This window comes from Aotus nancymaae, unplaced genomic scaffold, assembly GCF_030222135.1.
Source record: "Aotus nancymaae isolate 86718 unplaced genomic scaffold, 86718_ANA_hifiasm-v0.15.2.pri h1tg000077l, whole genome shotgun sequence".
NCBI classification, from domain to species: domain Eukaryota; kingdom Metazoa; phylum Chordata; class Mammalia; order Primates; family Aotidae; genus Aotus; species Aotus nancymaae.
In genome coordinates this window covers 16,102,679-16,123,919 of record NW_026988492.1, presented here as the reverse complement: position 1 = coordinate 16,123,919, position 21,241 = coordinate 16,102,679, and the positions used below count along the sequence as shown (strand labels likewise).

At 40.1% G+C, this 21,241-nt stretch overlaps 1 protein-coding gene across 9 annotated transcripts in view; it reads left to right on the top strand.

The window, feature by feature from the left end:
• The window catches only part of CACNB2 (calcium voltage-gated channel auxiliary subunit beta 2), a 397,684-nt gene that overhangs the window by 176,483 nt on the left and 199,960 nt on the right, over positions 1-21,241 (top strand). Inside the window, exon 1 of one of the 9 annotated variants that reach the window (XM_012465455.3) lies at positions 19,694-20,006. The exons of the other annotated variants lie outside the window; for them this stretch is intronic. Coding sequence (XP_012320878.1) covers positions 19,956-20,006 — 51 coding nt within the window. The 5' untranslated portion in view covers positions 19,694-19,955. Of the gene's footprint in view, positions 1-19,693; positions 20,007-21,241 lie in introns of those variants that run through there. 9 annotated transcript variants of the gene reach the window in all.

Here is a 21,241-nt window from a genome sequence, read left to right as displayed (position 1 = left end):
AAGTTCTTACTTCCCATGCACTCATCACCCTACAGCTATTTCCCCATTCCCCCACACCACCCCCGGGCCCCCCCGCCCCCCACCCCATGCCACACACACACAACCTACTTTACAAACCGTCCTCTCAAGGCTCTCCAAAATAACCTCCTTGCAGAATCTAATGCCTTATTTTGGACTTCATCTTACCAAAACTCTTCCCTAGCCTTTTTTTTTTTTTTTTAATCTTTTTTTTAAATTTAGATTTGGGGTTTGCAGGTGCAGGTTTGTTACATAGGTATACTGTGTGATGCTGAAGTTTGGACTTGTAATGATCCCACTGCCCAAGTAGTGAGCACAGGACCCAATAGATAGTTTTTCACCCTTTCCAACTTCTCCCCTTTTGGGATCCCCAGTGTTCATTGTTCTTTCCTTTGTATCCAGGTATAGCCAGTGTTTAGCTCCCAGTTGTAAGTGAGAACATGTGGAATTGGATTTTCTGTTCCTGTATTAATTTGCATAGGTTGATGGCCTCTAGCTGCATCCGTGTTGCAGCAAAGGACATGATTTTGTTCTTTTTTATGGATGCATAATATTCTGTGACTATATCTGTATCACATTTTCTTTATCCAGTGCACCATTGACAGGTGCCTGGGTTGATTCCTCATCTTTGCTATTGTGACTATTGCTGTGATGAACATAGGAGTGCAGGTGTTTTTTGTTTTTTTTTTTTTTGGTAGAAAGATATGACCCTAAAGAACCTCATTCTTTCTTGAGAATTTCTGACATTTATTTATTCATTCCATAAATATTTATTGAGTTCTCTGTGCCAGGCATTGCTCTGGACATTGGAAAATCAGCTTGGAATAAAGAACATGAGGTCTTTGCACTCTAAAAGAATCTATTTTAACCTAGGAATACAGCTTACAAGGGACACAAAGGACCTCTTCAAGGAGAACTGTCAACCACTGCTTAAGAAAATAAGAGGGCACAAACAAATGAAAAAAGATTCTATGCTCAGGAATAGGAAGAATCAATATTGTGGAAATGGCCAAACTCCCCAAAGTAATTTATAGATTCAGTGATATTCCCATCAAACTGCCATTGACTTTCTTCACAGAATTAGAAAAAAACTACTTTAAATTTCATATGGAAACAAAAAAGAGCCCATAGAGTCAAGAAAATCTTAACAACAACAAAAAAAAATTGGAGGCATCGTCTTATCTAACTTCAAACTACACTACAAGGCTACAGTAATCAAAACAGCATGGTACTGGTACCAAAACAGACATATAAACCAATGCAATAGAACAGAGACCTCAGAAATAATACCACACATCTACAACCATCTGATCTTCAACAAACCTGATGACAGCAATGGGGAAAGGATTTCTTATTTAATAAATGGTACTGGGAAAATTGGCTATCCATATGCATAAAACTGTAACTAGACCCCTTACTTACACCTTATACAAAAATTAACCCAAGGTGGAGTAAGGACTTAAATGTAAAACCCAAGACCATAAAAACCCTAGAAGAAATACCTAGGCAATACCACTCAGGACAATACCACTCATGGACAAAGCCTTCATGACAAAAACACCAAAGCAATTGCAACAAAAGCCAAAATTGACAAATGGGATCTAATTAAACTAAAGAACCACTGCACAGCAAAAGAAACTATCATCAGAGTTAGAAGGTAACCTACAGAATGGGAGAAAATTTTTGTAATCTATCCACCTGATAAAAGGATAATGTCCAGAATCTATAAGGAACTTAAATAAATTTACAAGAAAAAAAAACCATCAAAAAGTAGATGAAGGATATGAATGGACACTTCTCAAAAGAAGACATTTCTGCAGCCAACAAACACATTTAAAAAAAGGTCATCATCACTGGTCATTAGAGAAATGAAATCAAAATCACATTGAGATGCCATCTCATGCCAGTCAGATTGGTGATTATTAAAAAGTCTGACAAAATCTAATATCCAGAATCCACAAGGAACTTGAACTAATTTACAAGAAAAAAAAATCAAAAGGTGGGCCAAGGATATAAACTGACACTTCTCAAAAGAAGACGTTTATGCGGCCAAGAAACATGAAAAAAGCTCATCATCACTCATCATCAAACAAATGCAAATCAAAACCCCAATGAGATACCATTTCACGACAGTCATAATGGCAGTTATTAAAAAGTCAGGAAACAATAGATGCTGGTGAGGCTGTGGAAAAATAGGAACACTTCTGCACTGTTGATGGGAATATAAATTAGTTCAACCATTGTAGATGACGCTGTGGCGATTTCTCAAGGATCTAGAACCAGAAATACCATTTGACCCAGCAATCCCGTTACTCAATATATACCCAAAGGAATATAAATTATTCTTCTATACATGTATGTTTATTACGGCACTGTTTACAATAGCATAGACATGAAATCAACCCAAATTCAGTTATAGACTGAATTTTTAAAAATGTGGTACATATACACCATGGAATACTATGCAGCCATAAAAATGAGATCATGTCCTTTGCAGGAACATGGATGAAGCTGGAAGCCATCATCCTCAGCAAACTGACACAAGAACAGAAAAGCAAACACCACATGTTCTCACTCATAAATGGGAGTTGAAAAATGAGAACACATGGACACAGGGAGGGGAACAACCCCCACCAGGGCCTGTCGGGGGGTGAGGGATATGGGGAGTGTGAACATTAGGACAAATACCTAATGCATGTGGGGCTTAAAACCTAGATGATGGGTTGATAAGTGCAGCAAGCCACCCTGGCACATGCATACCTGTGTAACAAACCTGCACATTCTGCACATGTATCCTGGAACTTTTAGGAAAATTTTTAAAAATTAAAAATTTTAATTTTAATTCATGCCAACTCCACCACCCCAAGGAAGTATCATTTCCTCCATTAACTGGTAACTAATCGATTTGAATTAATTTCTCTCTCTTTGATTCACAGAGGGAGTGAGTTTGGGCATCACACTCTGTTGACTCTTTTATACCCAATCCTTCTGTACTCTTCAATTTTTCTACCAGATTGAAAGCTGCTTGAGCACAGAGAGCTTTTGTCTTACTCTTCGTCAGTGAGGGCAAAGTCTTCGTACCTGCATTGTTTTGTTTGTTGTTTTATTTACTTTGCTTTGCTTTTGCGGTCTATGACATAGTTAAGTACGAGACAAATGGTTGTTTTGTGCAGTGGAATGGGTGAACGTATGTTTAACGAATGTTGTTCTAGTAAAATTTTGAAAAACTAGTGCTTAAAACATAGCTTATAATTAAGTCTTTGCATGAAAAAGGACCCGATTATTAGAGGCAGGAGAACGTGATGCTTGAAAGCACAAGGTCTGAATGTAGACTGTGGGGACGTAATCCCAGCTGTGCCACTGACTGTGATCTTGGGCCAGTTACTTAACCTTTGATGTCATGGTCATCTCTTCTATAGAATGGGGATAGTTCATCATTATGCGATCATAGTTCATCACATCCTCCAACTCCTGGGCTCAAGAGATCCTCCTGCCTCAGCCTTTCTAGTAGCTAGGATCACTGGCATGTGCCACCATGCCTGGCTAGTTTTTAAATAATTTTTTGTAGAGACAGGGTCTTGCTATGTTCAGGCTGGTCATGAATTCTTGGTCTCTCGTGATCCTCCTACTTCAGCCTCACAAAAATAACCCACAGGGTTATTTTTTAGGTTGAATGAATTTATGCATGTAAAGCACCAGGAAAGAACATAGTTAGAACTCTGTAACTATTGGCTGTTTACTTATTGATGGGGCTGGGTGCAGTGGCTCATGCCTGTAATCCCAGCATTTTGGGAGGCTGAGGTGGGTGGATCACAAAGTCAGGATATCAAGACTATCCTGGCCAACATGGTGAAACCCCGTCTCTACTAAAATATAAAAAAATAGCTGGGCGTGGTGGTGCGTGCCTGTAGTCCTAGCTACTCAGGAGGTTGAGGCAGGGGAATCGCTTGAACCCAGGAGGCAGAGGTTGCAGTAAGCTGAGATCACACCACTTCACTCCAGCCTGGGTGACAGAGTGAGATTCTGTTGCAAAAATAATAAATACTTATTGATGGGCTGAAAAATTTGTAGTGCACATTGATAGTCATTATAAAGAATGTACTTGACTTTCACTTCCCTGTCCAGTAACATTTGTCTGATTTTTTTTGCACATTTTGGAATGCCCTCTATAGTCATTTCATTACAAGTAGAATAAGCGTATCCAAGAAACCAAGGATTTGAAAACAAAATTACTGTCTTAACTAACTTGATTTACAGGTAGAACTACTGATGATAATATGCAAGGGGACAGAAAGCTCTCCTTTCCTTCTAAGGCAACTATTAGTAAACTCTTTACTCCACACACCGCAAACTGAAGTATTTCCAAAGAGCAAGCCAGGAGGAAAATGTGTCTCTTAGAAACAGAGAATCGGAAAAGCAGAAATAGTCCTTCTAGGTGAAGCTGAGGAGTTCTGGGGCATCCCTGCAGGCCATGAGACATCTTCTCAGATAAGTGAGAAGTTGACATTGAGCCTCTGATTAAACACCTTCCCTCCACCTCCAACTGATTGCACTGATTGAAAAGATCAACTTGGGGTATAAGTGCAGTGATGTAACTAGACTTTGAGAGATTGTCTTAGGATATGTTTTGACTATGCATGTATTAGAGAATACCACAGTACTTAGAGAACTTAATTAATTTATTCTGCTAGCTATCAGAAGTATGACAAATTAGTAATTGACAAGGCAATTGCTAGTTGGAAAGAATGAAGAAGACCTGCTGTTTGATAGCACAATAGGGTGACTCTGGTCAACAATAACTGAGTTGTACCTTTTTAAATAACTTGAAGAGTATAACGGGATTGTTTGTAACTCACAGGATAAATGCTTGAGGGCATGGATACCCCATTCTCCATGATGTGCTCATTTCATCTTGCATGCCTGTATCAAAATATCTCATGTACCCCATCAATATATATACCTACTCTGCACCCACAAAATTTTTTTAAAAAGAGAGAAAGCAATTGGTGTTTAGTATTTCAGTCACCTCACTAGTGTGAATATGTGTCAGTGACAGTCACAGGAGCCTTTACCTCATATTAGGTTCTGGCCTGTTGATGCATCTTTTGCCCTCTCCCCGTCTTTCTGAATTTTTTTTGTTGGTGGGGGGCGGGATTCATGGGTTGTTGATAGGGAGAAACGTTTCCAAGCCAGGGGTGGTGGCTCATGCCTATAATCCCAGCATTTTGTGAGGCTGAGGTAGGAGGATCACGAGAGGCCAAGAATTCAAGACCAGCCTGAACATAGAAAGACCCTGTCTCTACAAAAAATTATTAAAAAACTAGCCAGGCATGGTGGCACATGCCAGTGATCCTAGCTACTAGAGAGGCTGAGGCAGGAGGATCTCTTGAGCCCAGGAGTTGGAGGATGTGATGAACTATGATTGCACCACTACACTCCAGCCTGGACAAGAGAGCAACACCTTGTCTTCACAAAAGAGAGAAACCTTTCTGGGATGTTAAAATCCCTCAAACAGAAATCTTAAAAATCAGAGAGTATTAACTCTGACTTCCAAGTGAACATCTTGGAAATCAGAGAACAAAGCTAATGACAAGAATAATTTAAAAGAACCGAATAACAGTCAGATAATAATGCAAATCAACTTTCATGGATGAAATTGAATTTATAATAAGTAGATATTTTGTGGTTAATGTTTGTTGATTGAGATTCTTTGCTGTTCACCAACTCAATCAGTGTTTTGTTTTTGTTCTATTTCTATGGAACGCGTTTGTTGTCCTACAAAACATCCCACATATCCGTAATTTTACAAAATTACCCTGAATGAGATAGAATAAGCAGATTAGAAACAATTATCTGAAGACTACGCGATATCTATAATTATATTATTTTACTTCCTCTTAGAAAAATGGAGAGGTATTTAGTGTTCTATTAATCTCTGATTTCAAAGTGAATGTGAAAGAAATAATGACTATATTTGTGAAACTAAGGTAGATGATTAATTGTCAAAACATGACATAAAAGGAATAAATTCTTAAAGTATCTTATTTTTGCATTAGAGACCGCAGCTGGCTAAGTCATTTACATTAATAGATTTGTAATGCTTTTACGTGTACGGTAGTGATAAATGTATTCGATTTAAAAGTTTTACTTTCTGCCTAAAAACATCAAGGAAATATTTAAAAAACATTTCTTTTTAATTTTGGAAATGAGAGGCCTATAGGAAATTACAACGAAAAGGATAGCCACTATCTTCACTTTTATGATGATTTTTTTAATTTTTTGAGACAGGGTCTTGCTCTGTCTCCCAGTCTGGAGTGCAGTGGCGTGATCATGACTCACTGCTGCTTCACCTCCTGGGCTCAAGCAGTCCTCCAGCCTCTGTTTCCTGAGCAGCTGGGACTACAGGCACATGCCACTGGACCCAGCTAGTTTTTGTGTGTGTGTGTGTGATGGGGTTTCACTATGTTGCCCAGGTTGGTCTTGAACTCCTGGGCTCATGCAATCCTCCCGCTTCAGCCTTCCAAGATGCTGTGATTATGGAGCTCCTGGCCTCTCCTTGTTTTTCGTTATTATTTTTCCACATCTGCACATATTCCTAAGCAAAATAGAGTGATTTTGCCTAGTTTTATACTTTGTATGTAAATGCAATCATATTCTATGTATATATTTTTGAGGGCTTGCTTTTTTCACTGAATATTACATTTCTACAGTTGGTCTATGACCTTTGTACAATATTCCATTTTAGAATCTATATCACACTTTATCCACTCTGCTGTTGGTGAACGTTTAGCTTTTGTTTTTAAATTTTGGAGCACTAATTGAATCATAGTATAGTAATGTTCACAATTATGAATCTGAATCATCAAAAAAGATTTACTTGGATTCCATATTTTCAGTGTAAGATTATATGGAATTAGAGAATATTCTCCCCAGAATGGATTTCAGTGTGATATTTTTGAGCAGTTAAAAGAGTGAGTTTTAATACTGGAAGATTCACTTACTGGGAATGTCCTAATGAAAGGAAATAATCCTTTTCAATAACTACGCTGAACAGAAAGGAAAAATTTGGAAAGCTATACATTGTCAATAGATTCTCCATCCAGAAAATAGTAATGAGTTTCTCTCAGGCATGTTTTAAACTATTACAATGTAATTGCAGTTATCTGAACACATCAAAATGAGACAACATAAATTCAGTCATCTCCATCTTAAAGTCATTTGTAGAAAATGGCATGTTATATTCCGTGAATAGCCTGCTGATGTGCAACAGGTAAAACATTACAAAAAATGATGGGGAAATACTATTTTAAACATCTAACTGATTATATGATGTCTGGCTAAGAAGGCAAATGAATCTTTGATGATACTCACACTTGCAAAGAATTTAAGAAATTGTTCATTCGCTCATCCATCACCAATGAATTAGGTACCATCTATGCATTTGAGCCTGGGAATGCAGAATTGACTGGACACAGTTTCTGTTCATGAGGCGCTTCAGAGTTATAGGGAAGAGAATTATATATTAGTTAAGTATTTACATACACGGGGTGGCTGGTGCTATTATAAACAATATGCAGTGGAGAATGAAGAGAAGCTTTCTCTCTGATAAGGTTAGGGAAGGCATCTGAAAGGAAGGGAGGCTTCCATTGGATTTAAAATATGGGGCCAGACATGGTGGCCCATGCCTGTAATCCCAGCACTTTGGGAGGCCAAGGTGAGTGGATCACAAGGTCAGGAGTTCGAGACCAGCCTGACCAACATGGTGAAACCCTGTCTCTAGTAAAAATATGTATATATATAAAAAATTAGCCAGGTGTGGTGGCACGGGCCTGTAATCCCAGCTTCTCGGGAGGCTGAGGCAGAAGAATTACTTGTACCCAGGAAGCAGAGGTTGTGGTGAGCCAAGATCATACCACTGCACTGCGGCCTGGGTGACAGAGTGAGACTTTGTTCCAAAAAAAATGTGGATTGGAGTTTGCCGGGGAGACAAAGAGGGAGGCCATTTCAGAATGCAGAAGTTTTGCTGGCCTTGCCAGTCACAGATACTTACAGAATGAATGGATGGTATTCATAAAGGAATATGCGAGGAAACATAGCCAATTTGGAAGTCCATAATATGGAACGCAAAGTAACAGAAATAATGGAGTTTCGCTCTTGTTACCCAGGCTGGAGTGCAATGACACAATCTCGGCTCACTGCAACCTCTGCCTCCCAGGTTCAAGTTATTCTCCTACCTCAGCCTCCTGAGTAGCTGGGATTACAGGGGTGTGCCACCACCCCTGGCTAATTTTGTATTTTTAAGTAGAGACAGGGTTTCACCATTGTTGGTCAGGCTGGACTTGAACTTCCGACCTCAGATGATCTACCTGTCTTGGCCTCCCAAAGTGCTAAGATTATAGGCATGAGCCACCGCACCTGGCAGAGACACCACATTTTCGATGTGCACTGGGCCCCCCAATCATGTATCCAGCCCAGAGTGTCTCCATTTTTTAGTTGCAGAAATTGACCTACCAAGCAATTTGCCTCAAACCTAGTTAGTTTTTGTGTTTTTGTTTTTTTAGAGACAGGATCCCACTTGGTCTCCCAGGCTAGAGTACAGTGGCTGAATCATAGCTCACTGTAACGTTGTCCTCCTGAGCTCAAAGGATCCTCGTGCCTCAGCCTCTCAGGTAGCTGGGACTACAGGCATGTGCCACCATGCCCAGCTAGTTTTTTAAATTTTTTGCAGAGATAGTGTCTTGCTATATTGCCAAGGCTGGTCTTGAAACCTGGTCTCAAGTGATTTTCCTGCCTTGGTCTCACAAAGTTGCTGGGATGACAGGCTTGAGCCGCTATACCCAGCCTAAACCTTGTCTGTCTGTCTGTCTCTCTATCACACACTCTCTCTCTCTCCTTCCTTCTGTCCTTCCCTCTTTCCCTCCTTCCTTCCTTCCTTCCAAGGTGTCCTAAGGTGAGAGCAGCACTCAAGCCTGGGAGTTAAAGAACAACCTGGGCAACGTAGCAAGACTCGGTCCTACAAAACATTTAAAGATTAGCCAGGTGTAGTGGTGTGTTCCTATGATCCCAGTTACTTGTGAGGCTGAGGTGGGAGGATCATTTGAGCCCAAGAGGTTGAGGCTACAGTGAGACATGCTTGTGCCTCTCCCCTGGGAGACAGAACAAGACCTTGTCTCCAAAATAACTAAAAGTTAAAATTAAAACTAATATATTTCTTAATTAGGTGATGCTGGGCACAGTGGCATACACCTGTTGTCCTAGATACTTGAGAGGCTGAGGCAGGAGGATCACTTGAGCACAGGGGTTGGAGGCTGCAGTGAGCTATGTTTGTGTCACTGCGATCTAGCCTGGGGAACATAGCTAGGTGCCATCTCATTTAAAAAAAAAAAAGTGAAAATTGCATCATTTCTTCTTCTTCTTCTTTTTTTTTTTGAGACACAATTTCACTCTTGTTGCCCAGGCCTGGAGTACAACGGCTTCAAGCAATTCTCCTGCCTCAACCTCCTGAATAGCTGGGACTACAGGTGTGCTCCACCATGCTAATTTTTTTATTTTTAGTGGAGACATGGTTTCACCATGTTGGCCAGGATGGTCTCGATTTCTTTACCTCATGATCCGCCCACGTTGGCCTCCCAAAGTGCTGGGATTACAGGCGTGAGCCACAATACCTGGCCTGCACCACTTCTTCTGACTTTTTTTAACTTAAATTAAGTGAGAAGCTCTAGAGATTCTAAGTGTTAGCTCTAACTGCTTGAGATTCTTGCATAAAGTCCTGGTCCTTCGACATGTTTAGTAGAATAGCAGCTCTAGAACTGTTGGTTTGAATACTAAGTCACTGTTCTTTCTCTGGGTGATGAGTGGAGCATCCTCTCTTGACGACAGAAGACTCTGAGTCTCAGGCCTGTCAAGTAACTGAGCCACTTAGTTAATGGCAACAGAGCCAGGCCTAGCTCAGATCTCCAAATCTAAATCTGGTGTCCTCTTCACTGTACTGAATGAACTTCAAGGTTTCCCTGGGATTGTGGGCCAAATCGTATCACTCTAAAAGTGCTAAGTGTGTTCATGGTGGCAGCCTGCAAGAGTCGATTGGGGGTGGGGTGGGGGTGGTGAGGGGGAAGCTCTCTAAGCAGAAGGAAGAGAAAATGCAGAGGTCCCAACACAGGAATGTTCTTGGCTCAGTCCAGGGACATCAGGTCACCAATATGGCTGTGGAGATGAAGGGGCAGAGTGAGGGGAGAGGAAGTCCCAGATGTGGGTGGGAGCCATGTCTCCCCAGGCCCTGCAGGCCACGGTTATCTCAGCTGCAGCAAGATATGAGTAGAGGACTTTAATTTTAAGCAGCAGGGTGATGCAAGCTGTCCGTGCCTTATGAAAGACCATGCTGGCTGCTCTGTGGAGATTGGACAGCATCCCAAGAGATGAGCTGGGGATATTGCTAAAGGGAGTGGTGGTGAGAGGTGACGAGGGTTGGATTTGAGAAACACTTTGGAATTAGCATGGACAGGGCTTGGTAAGTGTTTGGCTGGGAGGATGGGGGAGCATGGGGGTGCTGTGTGCTGTAGTGTAGAGGACTACAGTATGAGGAATTAGTAGCTCTTTTGGGGACACAGAAAGATCAAGAAGTCTATTGGAAATCCATGCAGAGTCATCAAATTGGCATTCAGTGCAGCAATCTGGAACTCAAAGACCTTAAATATTCAGGAAAATCCAACCTCACAGAAACAAAGAGTATTCCAGGACTACAGAATAAGTCTTCTTTCAACATAGGTGAGAAGCGAACATTTCAGGGGGAAATCCCTGCAGATGGCAGGCGAGAAAAAGGCTGGGAGAAGAGGATCAGGGAATGGGACGAGACTGGGTATCTAAAAAACACAGTGGGACGAAAACGGCACTTTAGGTGACCTCCCTAGTCCCCAGCATACCTGAAATTATTCAGTGGCAATTGTATTAAGGAGAAATATTGAAACACTATGCATAATACATTGAATTACTTAGAGTCATTTAACTACTATAGACCATAATCAGTAGTTCATTTACAGTTAACTCTGAAAAGATGTTTCATTCATTTTGATAATGTGGAAAAGGGACTTAACCGTGTTAAATGCAGGTTACAAGTACCAAAAAATTACAGGCTATGATTTTCAGTGTCAAATTTATAATTCAACAGATCTGTGGGGCTGGGGGGTAAAGAGGCCAAAGAAGTCCCCAAAACACCCTTTCCTCCTATTATTTCTGGCATTGTTTGAAGTGGCAGCTTTCATGAAGGTAAAATTACTGTGCCTCTTCATTAATAACAGTAGCTTCTCATTTTCAAGCGTATCTCATTCAACAGTAGGGGTGGGGGATGGGAAAGAGTATTTTTCAGTTTTTGCAGTTAGTGGTAACAGGCTTGAATTCAACATGCTGTCTCAAAAAGGCTCATTTATTTGAGTGGCTCTGATTTGAATAAAAAGTCTCACCTCATCCGAAGCTGCTGAATTGGAGGCCAGGTTAATCATGACTTCTGAGAGGGATAAAATCTGAGGAAGGGGCCCGGGGGGCCATGGCTCACACCTGTAATCCCAGCACTTTGGGAGGCTGAGGCGGATGGATCACACGGTCAGGAGATCGAGACCATCCTGGCCAACATGGTGAAACCCTGTCTCTACTAAAAATATAAAAATTAGCTGGGCGTGGTGGCACACGTTTGTAATCCCAGCTACTTGGGAGGCTGAGGCAGGAGAAATCACTTAAACCCCAGAGGCGGAGGTTGCATTGAGCTGAGATCGTGCCTCTGCACTCCATCCTGGCAACAAAGCGAGATTCCATCTCAAAGTCTGTGGAAGGGATTTCCATAGTACAACTACTTGCATTAAATAGTACAGTTTTGGGACAAAAGTGCTTTGCTCTTTTTCTTACTCTTCTCAGTCACTAGCTATAGCTCAGGTAGAAATTTTGTTAATGTTAAAAAAAAAAAAACTATTAGCAACACCATAGATTGCTATGTTGAAAGAAAATCCTATTATGTCTGTGACTATTTCCATCTTGTTTCTTTTTACTATGGCATGTGAAATTGTTTCCTACTCTTATTTTTTGAGGAAAGGATGTGTTGGCTGTTATTTACCAAAAACACATGTGAGCCTTAGTGTGTACACACACACTAGAGTTTTGTTTTGCTATTATGATTCATTGTCTGGCTAACACATACCATAATTATCCATATTTGTTCACATCACATGGCCTTGTATAATCAAAGATGACACTACTGAGGCATAAACTCTAAACTGGGGTGTGATCAAGGGAATTTTTTTCACAATCCTGCATGGTTGGATAAATAGTCTGGACTTTGAAGTCTGGACTGACCACTTGAAATATGTGATCTCCAAAATTCTGCATTTTTTCTAGGTTGTCTCCTGGCAACATAACATATTTATACTTTGGCCACCACCTCCCCTTCCAGAAAGGTCTGCTGCTGTTTTAAAGTTTAAAATAACAAATGAGAAGGTTGTTGTCTTAGATTGAAGGTTCGGAATTCCTGAAACTCTCCTCTCTGCTTTCTGTTTATGTTGACAGATAATAACAAGGCTGAGTACAAATAAAACGACAAAATAACCCTTCTCTTTTCGACTTAGGGAGCATCTTTAGTTATTAAAATAGCACATTATAACTAGGAATTCTCTAGTTATAATGTCATTTTCATTAATCCCATTTCACCATTTAGCAAAGATGACTTGGGGGCAAGTGACAGAGGCAGCGGGTAGAAGGATACTGGAAGCAAGCTAAGGTCAGATGTTCCACCGTGTGAATACGAGCTGGGACCGCAGAAACCTCAGGTCCTCTGCAATCTGATCCCCAGCTACTCCAGTGGCCTCTGTGGGCTTCTTCCAGAATCAGAACAACTGGGCACTTTCCTAAGATCCCAGGAGCTGCTTTTGAGACGCACCAAACTCACAGTGGTCTAGTTTTTCTACTCCTCACTTTGCCTCTCCAGTCTTCTGTCCTGCTTTCAAGCAACCTGAACTAGATGGAGAGAGAATTTGAATTTCACATTCTGGGAGCTTAGGTTTTATTTGAAAGCACTTCACATTGACAGCTTTGATATAAAGGGCACCTTCGATTCTGGCCGGTTTCTCAGTCTCGGCACTGTGGAGACAGACTGCGATGGGAGGCTCTCCTTTGCCTTGTAGGATGCTGAGCAGGAACCCTGGCCTCTGCCCACTAGATTCCAGTAAACTCCTCACCCCTCCCCATTGTGGCAATCAACAATGGTTCTAGAAATTGCCCAATGTCCCCTGAGGGGTCAAAATCACCCCCAGTTGAGAACCACTGAGTTTTACAGCGAAGGAAATTAACATGTATTTGGCAATTCTGATGTGCCAGATGTGTACTAGCACAGACGTTTTATGTAATTCTGGCAATTATGTTTTCAAGTCTTATCCTCTTTTTATAGATTGGGAACCTGGGAGATGACAAGGAGAAGTGTTGTTTTGTTTTGTGCTTTCTTCTTACTGATTTTCTGGTACTCAACAATGAAAACATAACCAGAAAAATTATTTTATACCCAGGAAAAAAGCCCTGAAAACATGCTATTTTAATATGTTTATGCTGTAATATGACTATCCACTTCAGACATTCATTCCCTTAGTTACAGACATCTAATGTGAAAATTTGTCAGAAGTACGAAAGTAAAAAAAAAAAAAAAAAAAAAAAAAATTATTGTTGGATGTGGACCTACCCACCCAAATTAAGGTTGCCTTTCTTTTTCTATTCTCTTAACACTGGAAAGTGACCAAATTGTCTTGGAGTTTTAATTTCTTCTGGTGTCAGCCATGACAAATTATCTCTCATCTAAAGCCCATCACTTCACAGGGTGTGGTAGCTCACGGCTGTAATCCTAGCACTCTGGAAGGCCAAGGTGGGCAGATCACTTTGAGGCCAGGTGTTTAAGACCAGCCTAACCAACACCGTGAAACCCCATCTCTAGTAAAAACAAATAAACAAACAAACAACAAAAATAATTAGCTGGACGTGGTGGTACACGGCTGTAATCCCAGCTACCTCAGGAGGCTGAGGCATGAGGATCGCTCGAACCTAGGAGGCAGTGGTTGCAGTCAACTGAGATGCTCTTCAGCCTGTGCAACAAAGTGATATTTCACTAAAAAAAAAATGAAGTCTATCACTTCCTGTCTCACCTGAACCTCAATTATTCTTTTTTCTGGTTTTCAATCTCAAGTCTATTTCTCATTGATGGGTACATTTATTCCTTAGTTTTTCTTATTAGTTTTTCTCTTTATGTTTTTCCCAAGGATTTCAACAAAATATCTCACAGTCCCATTTGAGAGCAAGAAAAAAACCTAATTAATGTGTGAAAAGGATGATATACCTGTAACAAATACACAAACAGTTATTTAGTATTAGAGAATTTACAGAAGCTTGGAAAGGCATTGAAATTCCTATATGTCCCATTTAGAATTTCCATCCTCATCCTTCTCTTCAAACCTAAGTTGCTTTGGTTACCCAAAATCATTATTAGTTAACATTTTTCTATTGTAAATATATTTTAGTGGCATTATAAATTAAAGTGGGCTGGGTTTGGAAAGCTAATATTCAAATATACCATTGTCAGAAGAGAAAGGAACTATGGTTTCAAATTTAAAACTGGTGTCCAAATATAATATTTCCAAACTTTGAGAACATTTCTTTCAAACAAATATAGATTGAATATAAGCCAAATATATATGTATTTTTAATTCATTAAAGGAGCCAGCATGGTTAAGCCAGTTTGAAAAATTGTGGGAAAGGTTTAAGTATGTATAATCATTGAAAGAAAGAACGCTGGGCTATGATTGTTTAATTAAGATATAAGAACTGGTTAATATTCCCCAGAACAGTAAAATGAGGACTTAGGGTGAGCTGGACACGGTGGCCGATGCTGTAATCCCAGCACTTTGGGAGGCCAAGGTGGGTGGATCACCTGAGGTCAGGAATTTGAGACCAGCCTGGCCAACATAGTAAAACCTCATCTCTACTAAAAGTACAAAAATTAATGAAGTGTAGTGGTGAGTGCCTGTAATTCCAGCTGCTAGAGAGGCTGAGGCATGAGAATTGCTTGAACCTAGGAGGCAGAGGTTACAGTGAGCCACGATTGTACCACTACACCCCAGCCTGGGCAACAGAGAGAGACTGCATCTCAAAAAAATAAATTAAATAAATAAATAAATAAATAAATAAATAAAAGACAACTTAGGGGAGATAATCTTTCCTGCATGACAGCAAACATTTGCATTTCTTCTAGACTGATTTATTTATATTGGGCAAATTCATTTGCATGTCTGTCAGTTTTTGACAAGTTGAAGTCTGTCCTCCCAGAGATAAAAAATATCCTAACCCATAGTAAGTGCTGAGTTAAACAAAGGGTTCTAATTTCCCTAGCAAATTAGATAATCCTTGGTTGTGTGTTAGACACTTAAACTTTATTTGAGGTTGAAAAGTAATACAAACCCATTGTGGAAAGTTTGAAAAGTACTAAATTTTTTAAAAGGAAGGAAAAAACAAATACCCTCAAACCACTACTCAGTAACCCACAGCCACTGTTAATATAATTCATATGCTTCCTTACAAATTTTTTCTAAATATTTTCAACAATGGAGTCTTTATTGTCAAAACAAATCGGTAGTCCCCTTTTGTCTTTTGCTTTGGATTTTCTTTTCTTTCTCTTCTTCCTCTTTCTGTTTTTTTTTTTTTTAGACAGGGTCTCATTCCCGTTGCACGGACTGGTGTACAGTATCATAATCTTGACTCACTGTCCCCTCAGTTTCCTGGGTTCAAGCAATCCTCCCATCTCAGCCTCCTGAGTAGCTGGGATTACAGGCATGCACCACTACGCCTAGCTAATTTTTATATTATTTGTAGAGATGAGGTCTCTTTATATTGCCCAGGCCTGTCTTGAACTCTTGAGCTCAAGTGATCTGTCCACCTCAGCCTCCCAAAGTGCTGGGATTACAGACGTGAGCCACCATGACTGGCCTACTATTTTCTTTTATTTACTCTTTTTTTTTTTTTTGAGACGGAGTTTCGCTCTTGTTACCCAGGCTGGAGTGCAATGGCATGATCTCGGCTCACCGCAACCTCCGCCTCCTGGGTTCAGGCAATTCTCCTGCCTCGGCCTCCTGAGTAGCTGGGATTACAGGCATGCGCCACCATGCCCAGCTAATTTTTTGTATTTTTAGTAGAGACGGGATTTCACCATGTTGACCAGGATGGTCTCGATCTCTTGACCTCGTGATCCACCCGCCTCGGCCTCCCAAAGTGCTGGGATTACAGGTCTTTTATTTACTCTTATCTGTTGTAGCATTCATTATATAATGGAAGTGTGGCGTAGGCATTTTAATGGCCAATGATCTAGCACTTTTTGTATAAAACATTTTTAACAGTTTTTCCTAACTTTAGATATTTATTTATTATAAATTATTTCAGAATACAAAGAAGCATAGAAAATAGAATGACCATGGATGTAGGTATGACCTAGTTTTGGAAACATGTTACTGATAAAGTTGTCCCTTCCCCTCACTAACCCTTCCAAATGTCCTCCTCTCCAGACATAAACACCGTCCTGGATTTGGTATTCATTATTTTCGTATTTATCTTTACATGTTTTACCACTTACATAAAGTATATAGTATTTCTGCATAGTTTCAAATTTGCTACAAATCATATCATAGGTTCTTTTTAAAAATGTCTCTCTATATTAAGGTGTACGACATGAGGTTTTGATATTCATTTACACAGTGAAATGAAACGGGATCATTGTCTTTTACCATGAACAAAATCAACTCAAAATGGATTAAAGACCTGAAACCGTAAAATTCTTAGAAAACATTGTGGAAAATCTAAATACTGGCCTTTGTAATAATTTTTTAAAATATCACACCAAAAGCTCAGACAACAAAAACAAAAATAAACAAGTGAGATTAACCAAAAAGCTTTCTCATAGCAAAGAAAATAGTTACCAAATGAAAAGGCATCCTGTGGGTTGGGAAAAAATATTTTCAAATTACATATCTGATAAGGGGTTCATACCTCAAATATATAAAGAACTCATAGAATAGAAAAAATACATAACCTTATTATTTTTTTAAGTCGGAGTCTCTGTCACCCAGGCTGGAGTGCAGTGGTGCAATCTCGGCTCAGTGCAACCTCTGCCTCCTGAGTTCAAGTGATTCTCCTGCCTCAGCCTCTTGAATAGCTGGGAATACTGGCAGATGCCACCACGCCTGGCTAATTTTTTGTATTTTAGGTAGAGACAGGGTTTCACTAAACCTGTCTTAATCAGAATGGTCTCGATCTCCTGACCTCATGATCCGCCCAGCTCAGCATCCCAAAGTGCTGGAATTACAGGTGTGAGCCTCTGCACCTGACCTCATAAGCTAAGTTTAAAATGTGCCAAGGATCTGAATGGACGTTTCTCCAAAGAAGACATAAAACTGGCCAACAAATATATGTAAAAGTGTTCAACATCACTAGTCATACTGAGATACTATTTTATTCTTGTTAGGATGGCTATGATCAAAAGAACAAGAGAGAGCAAGTGTTGGTGAGGGTGTGGAGAAAAGGGAATGCTTGTACACAGAGGTTCTTAAGGTACCTCAAAGTTCCAAAAGTTGCTTCGTGTATCAACATTGTGTTTATAGGGGTTTACTCAAGTAGGTAAATTCCAGACTATGCACTTTCACTACTGAATAGTATCCAAAACTTTAACCTCTTTTCTGGTGATACGCATCTAGGTCGTTTCGTTTCGTTTCTTTTCTTTTTTGAAACAGGGTCTCACTCCACCCAGGCTGGAGTGCAGTGGTGTGATCATAGCTGATTGCAGCCTCGACCTCTTGGGTTCAAATGATCTTCCCAACTCAGCCTCCCAAGTAGCTGGGACCACAGGCACATGCCATCATAACCGGCTAATTTTTAAATTTTTTTGCAGAAATGGGATCTCCCTTTGTTGTCCAGGCTGCTTTCAAACTCCTGGACTCAAATGATCCTCCCACCTCGGCTTCCCAAAGTGCTGGAATTATAGGCATGAGCCACCATGCCCAGACTATTTACTGTTTTTTCCTGCAGCCCCTCAGTGTAGCTAGGGACTTTTTGTTCATGCACCTTCCTGTATACTCATGTGAGGATGTCCCTGGGTATGTACTGAGAGGTGGGATGCCAAGCCTAAGTATTTGTGCATCAACAATTTCATTACATCCTGCTAAATATCTAATGTGACTGTACCAGTTTATACTCCCACTAATAGTAGGTGAAAGTCTGGTTGCTCTGCATCCTGAATTTACAAACCTTTTCTGTAAAGGGCCACATAGGAAACATCTAAGCCTTGTGAGTTACATGGTCTCTGTTGCAACAACTCTCATCTTGTAGCACAGAAGTAGCCATGGACCGTACATAAATGAACAAGCCTGTATGTTCCAATAAACCTTTATTTAAGCACATTGATTTGAATTTCATGTAATTGTCATGTGTCACAAAATACCATTCTGTTCTCGATTTTTCCCCAGTAACTTAAAAATGTGAAACACAGTGGGGTGCAGTGGCTCACTCCTGCAATCCCAGCACTTTGGGAGGCCGAGGCAGGTGGATCACTTGGGGTCAGGAGTTCGAGACCAGCCTGGCCAATATGGTGAAACCCCATCTCTACTAAAAATACAAAAAATTATCCAGGTGGGTGCTGTAGTCCCAGCTACTCAGGAGACTGAGGCAGGAGAATCGCTTGAACCCGGAAGGCGGAGGTTACAGTGAGCCTGAGACCACGCCACTGCACTCCCACCTGGGTGACAGAGTGAGACTCCCTCTCAAAAAACAAAAACAAACAAAATGTGGAACACATTTTTAGTTTGCAGGTTATGCAAAACAGGTGGCTGGCTGGGCCTGACTACGCGCCATAGCTTTCCATCCCCTTCTTAACATTTTCACCAAGATCTGAGATTTTCCACCCTGATGGATGCAAAATGGTGAACTGTGATTTTAGTTTGTATTTCCTGAAAGGAAGTCCAGCATTTTATTCTGTTTATTGACCACTAGAATTTTATGTCCTATGATTTCTCTATTCATGTCTTGTTTTCCATATTCTTTTAGTTGTGGGTCTTTTGATTTATAGGAGTTCTTTCTATTTCCTGGATAGTAATACCCATATGTATGTATATATATATATATATGTGTGTGTGTGTGTGTGTGTGTGTGTTGCAAACATGGTCTCAGAATATTGTGTTTATTATAATTTTAATGCTGTCTTTTAATATAAAGAAGTTTTCAATTGAAACAAGGTAAATGTCTCCAAGTGATACTCATTTGACTGTGGAAAAAAATTGGATTTTCCATACACACTGAGAACTTGAAAGGCAACAAAAAAAGAAAGATATTACTTTCTTGTGTGCAAAAGAGAAAATATTTCTTCACTGGGTGGGAGTAGAAAAATATTTTTACTTTTATTCCAGACCTTTCCAGCGCAGTAGTTTTCGTTGAATGCTAACAGCTTAACCAGTTATGCAACCTCTTGTTCTCTTCTGAAGAAAGGATCCTTAAGCAGGGCCGGAGCCCTGGAGGGACCTGTCGCATGTGATACTAATGAAGTGTTACTCTACTTTGACAAGTTTGCAGGCGTCCCTCTTCCAAGCCAGCTGACGTAATTTAGAGGAGAAAACGACCCTCCCACTTGCGTTTGTTAATTGACTTTGATGAGCTCCCCGGTTCTGCCTAAGTGGCTCTGGAACAGAGAGCTATTGTGATCTGAGGAACTTTAGAAAGTCACCCTAACTCAGACTACACACCCCAAGCCAGCAAGAAAAAGGAAAGCAGGTGATATGCTGTTCAGCAAAGCAAGACTTGGCTGCCTTTAGCTGGTCCTGAATTCTTGCTCCTGTGAAGAAAGTTCCTGCTGGAGTGCTGGGAGCACTTGGAATTGGTTTAGCATGCTTGACAGACGCCTTATAGCTCCTCAAACTAAATGCATTATTCCTGGGGTAAGCATACGGAGAGAAGCCGGCCAGATGCACGGTGTGGTTTAAAGAAAAACAGGAACGCTTGGAACTGTTGCTGAGCTTAAGCTAAAATCACATTAGTTACTTTTTAGACTTTCTTATCTTGCCAGAAATGTTGCCATTCACAGTGTTGTTACTTTAATGCGGTGGTGATTTAAGCAAGTGAAACTGTAACTCCGGTTTTAAACTGTATCTTATGGAGATTAATTTAGTAGCTTGGGGAGAGAGTCCCGGTGCAGACAAACTTAGTGGAAAATGAAAATGCATTTTCCAGCTTTAGGCAAGCACTTGTCTTGAGTATCATTCTGACAGGCTAGCCACTGAGTTTTGTGTTTGAGACCTTTCCGTGTAAATCATGATGGTTTGAATTTAATGTGTAAATCACGGTGATTACACTTTTCCGTGAAAATCACGAGTGGTTTGACTTTGCTGTGTAAATCATGATGGTTTGACTTGCTGTGTTGCTGCAAATTAAGATTTTTTCACTCTTCATCACTTTAGAAATTTTGAATTTAATAAAATAGAGACATGAGAGTCTAATGTTAAAATATTTACAGCTTTGCCACGCAGGGCCTGGCTGTTTGGGTCTTTGGATTTGGTTTAGAACTCTTAAAGATCATATTAGTATTTATTGGTGCCTTTCTAACATGCACAGAACACCCTGAACCTAAAACTAAACCAGAGCCTGTAAAAATGAAAATCATAAAGTTACAAATATCTGGGCAAATAGGACATGAAAGTGTCATTTTAAAATTAATAGTTTGTCCAAAAATTATTTTCAAGTACTTCTTTGTTTCTAATTGTTCCAACCTATACTAAATTTAGTATGATAGAGAAAAAAATTCGTGCTAGGAAATAACTTTGTGGTCATCTCTTCTGTTTTGTGTCGTATAAAACTGGAAACTGAGATGCTTTGCTTAATGTGTGTGATGTTGATAATTCTTTTATTAGATTTCAATTTAAGTTTTCTAAAGATACAGAATTTCACTTGCTGAGTAGGCCCTCGTTAAGTATTGTATGCCACAGTTCTGTTTCTTTAGGATCTGACAAATCTGGCAGTGTATACACTAATTATCAGTGATTTCTGGGCATTAGATGTGTCACATACACATTCAAATGCTATTTGCATCCAATTTAGAAATCATTGAATACCTGTTTGTTTGAGGACATCTGAAATCATTTCCTGTAAACTTGCCTGCTTTTTAAGAATATTATCA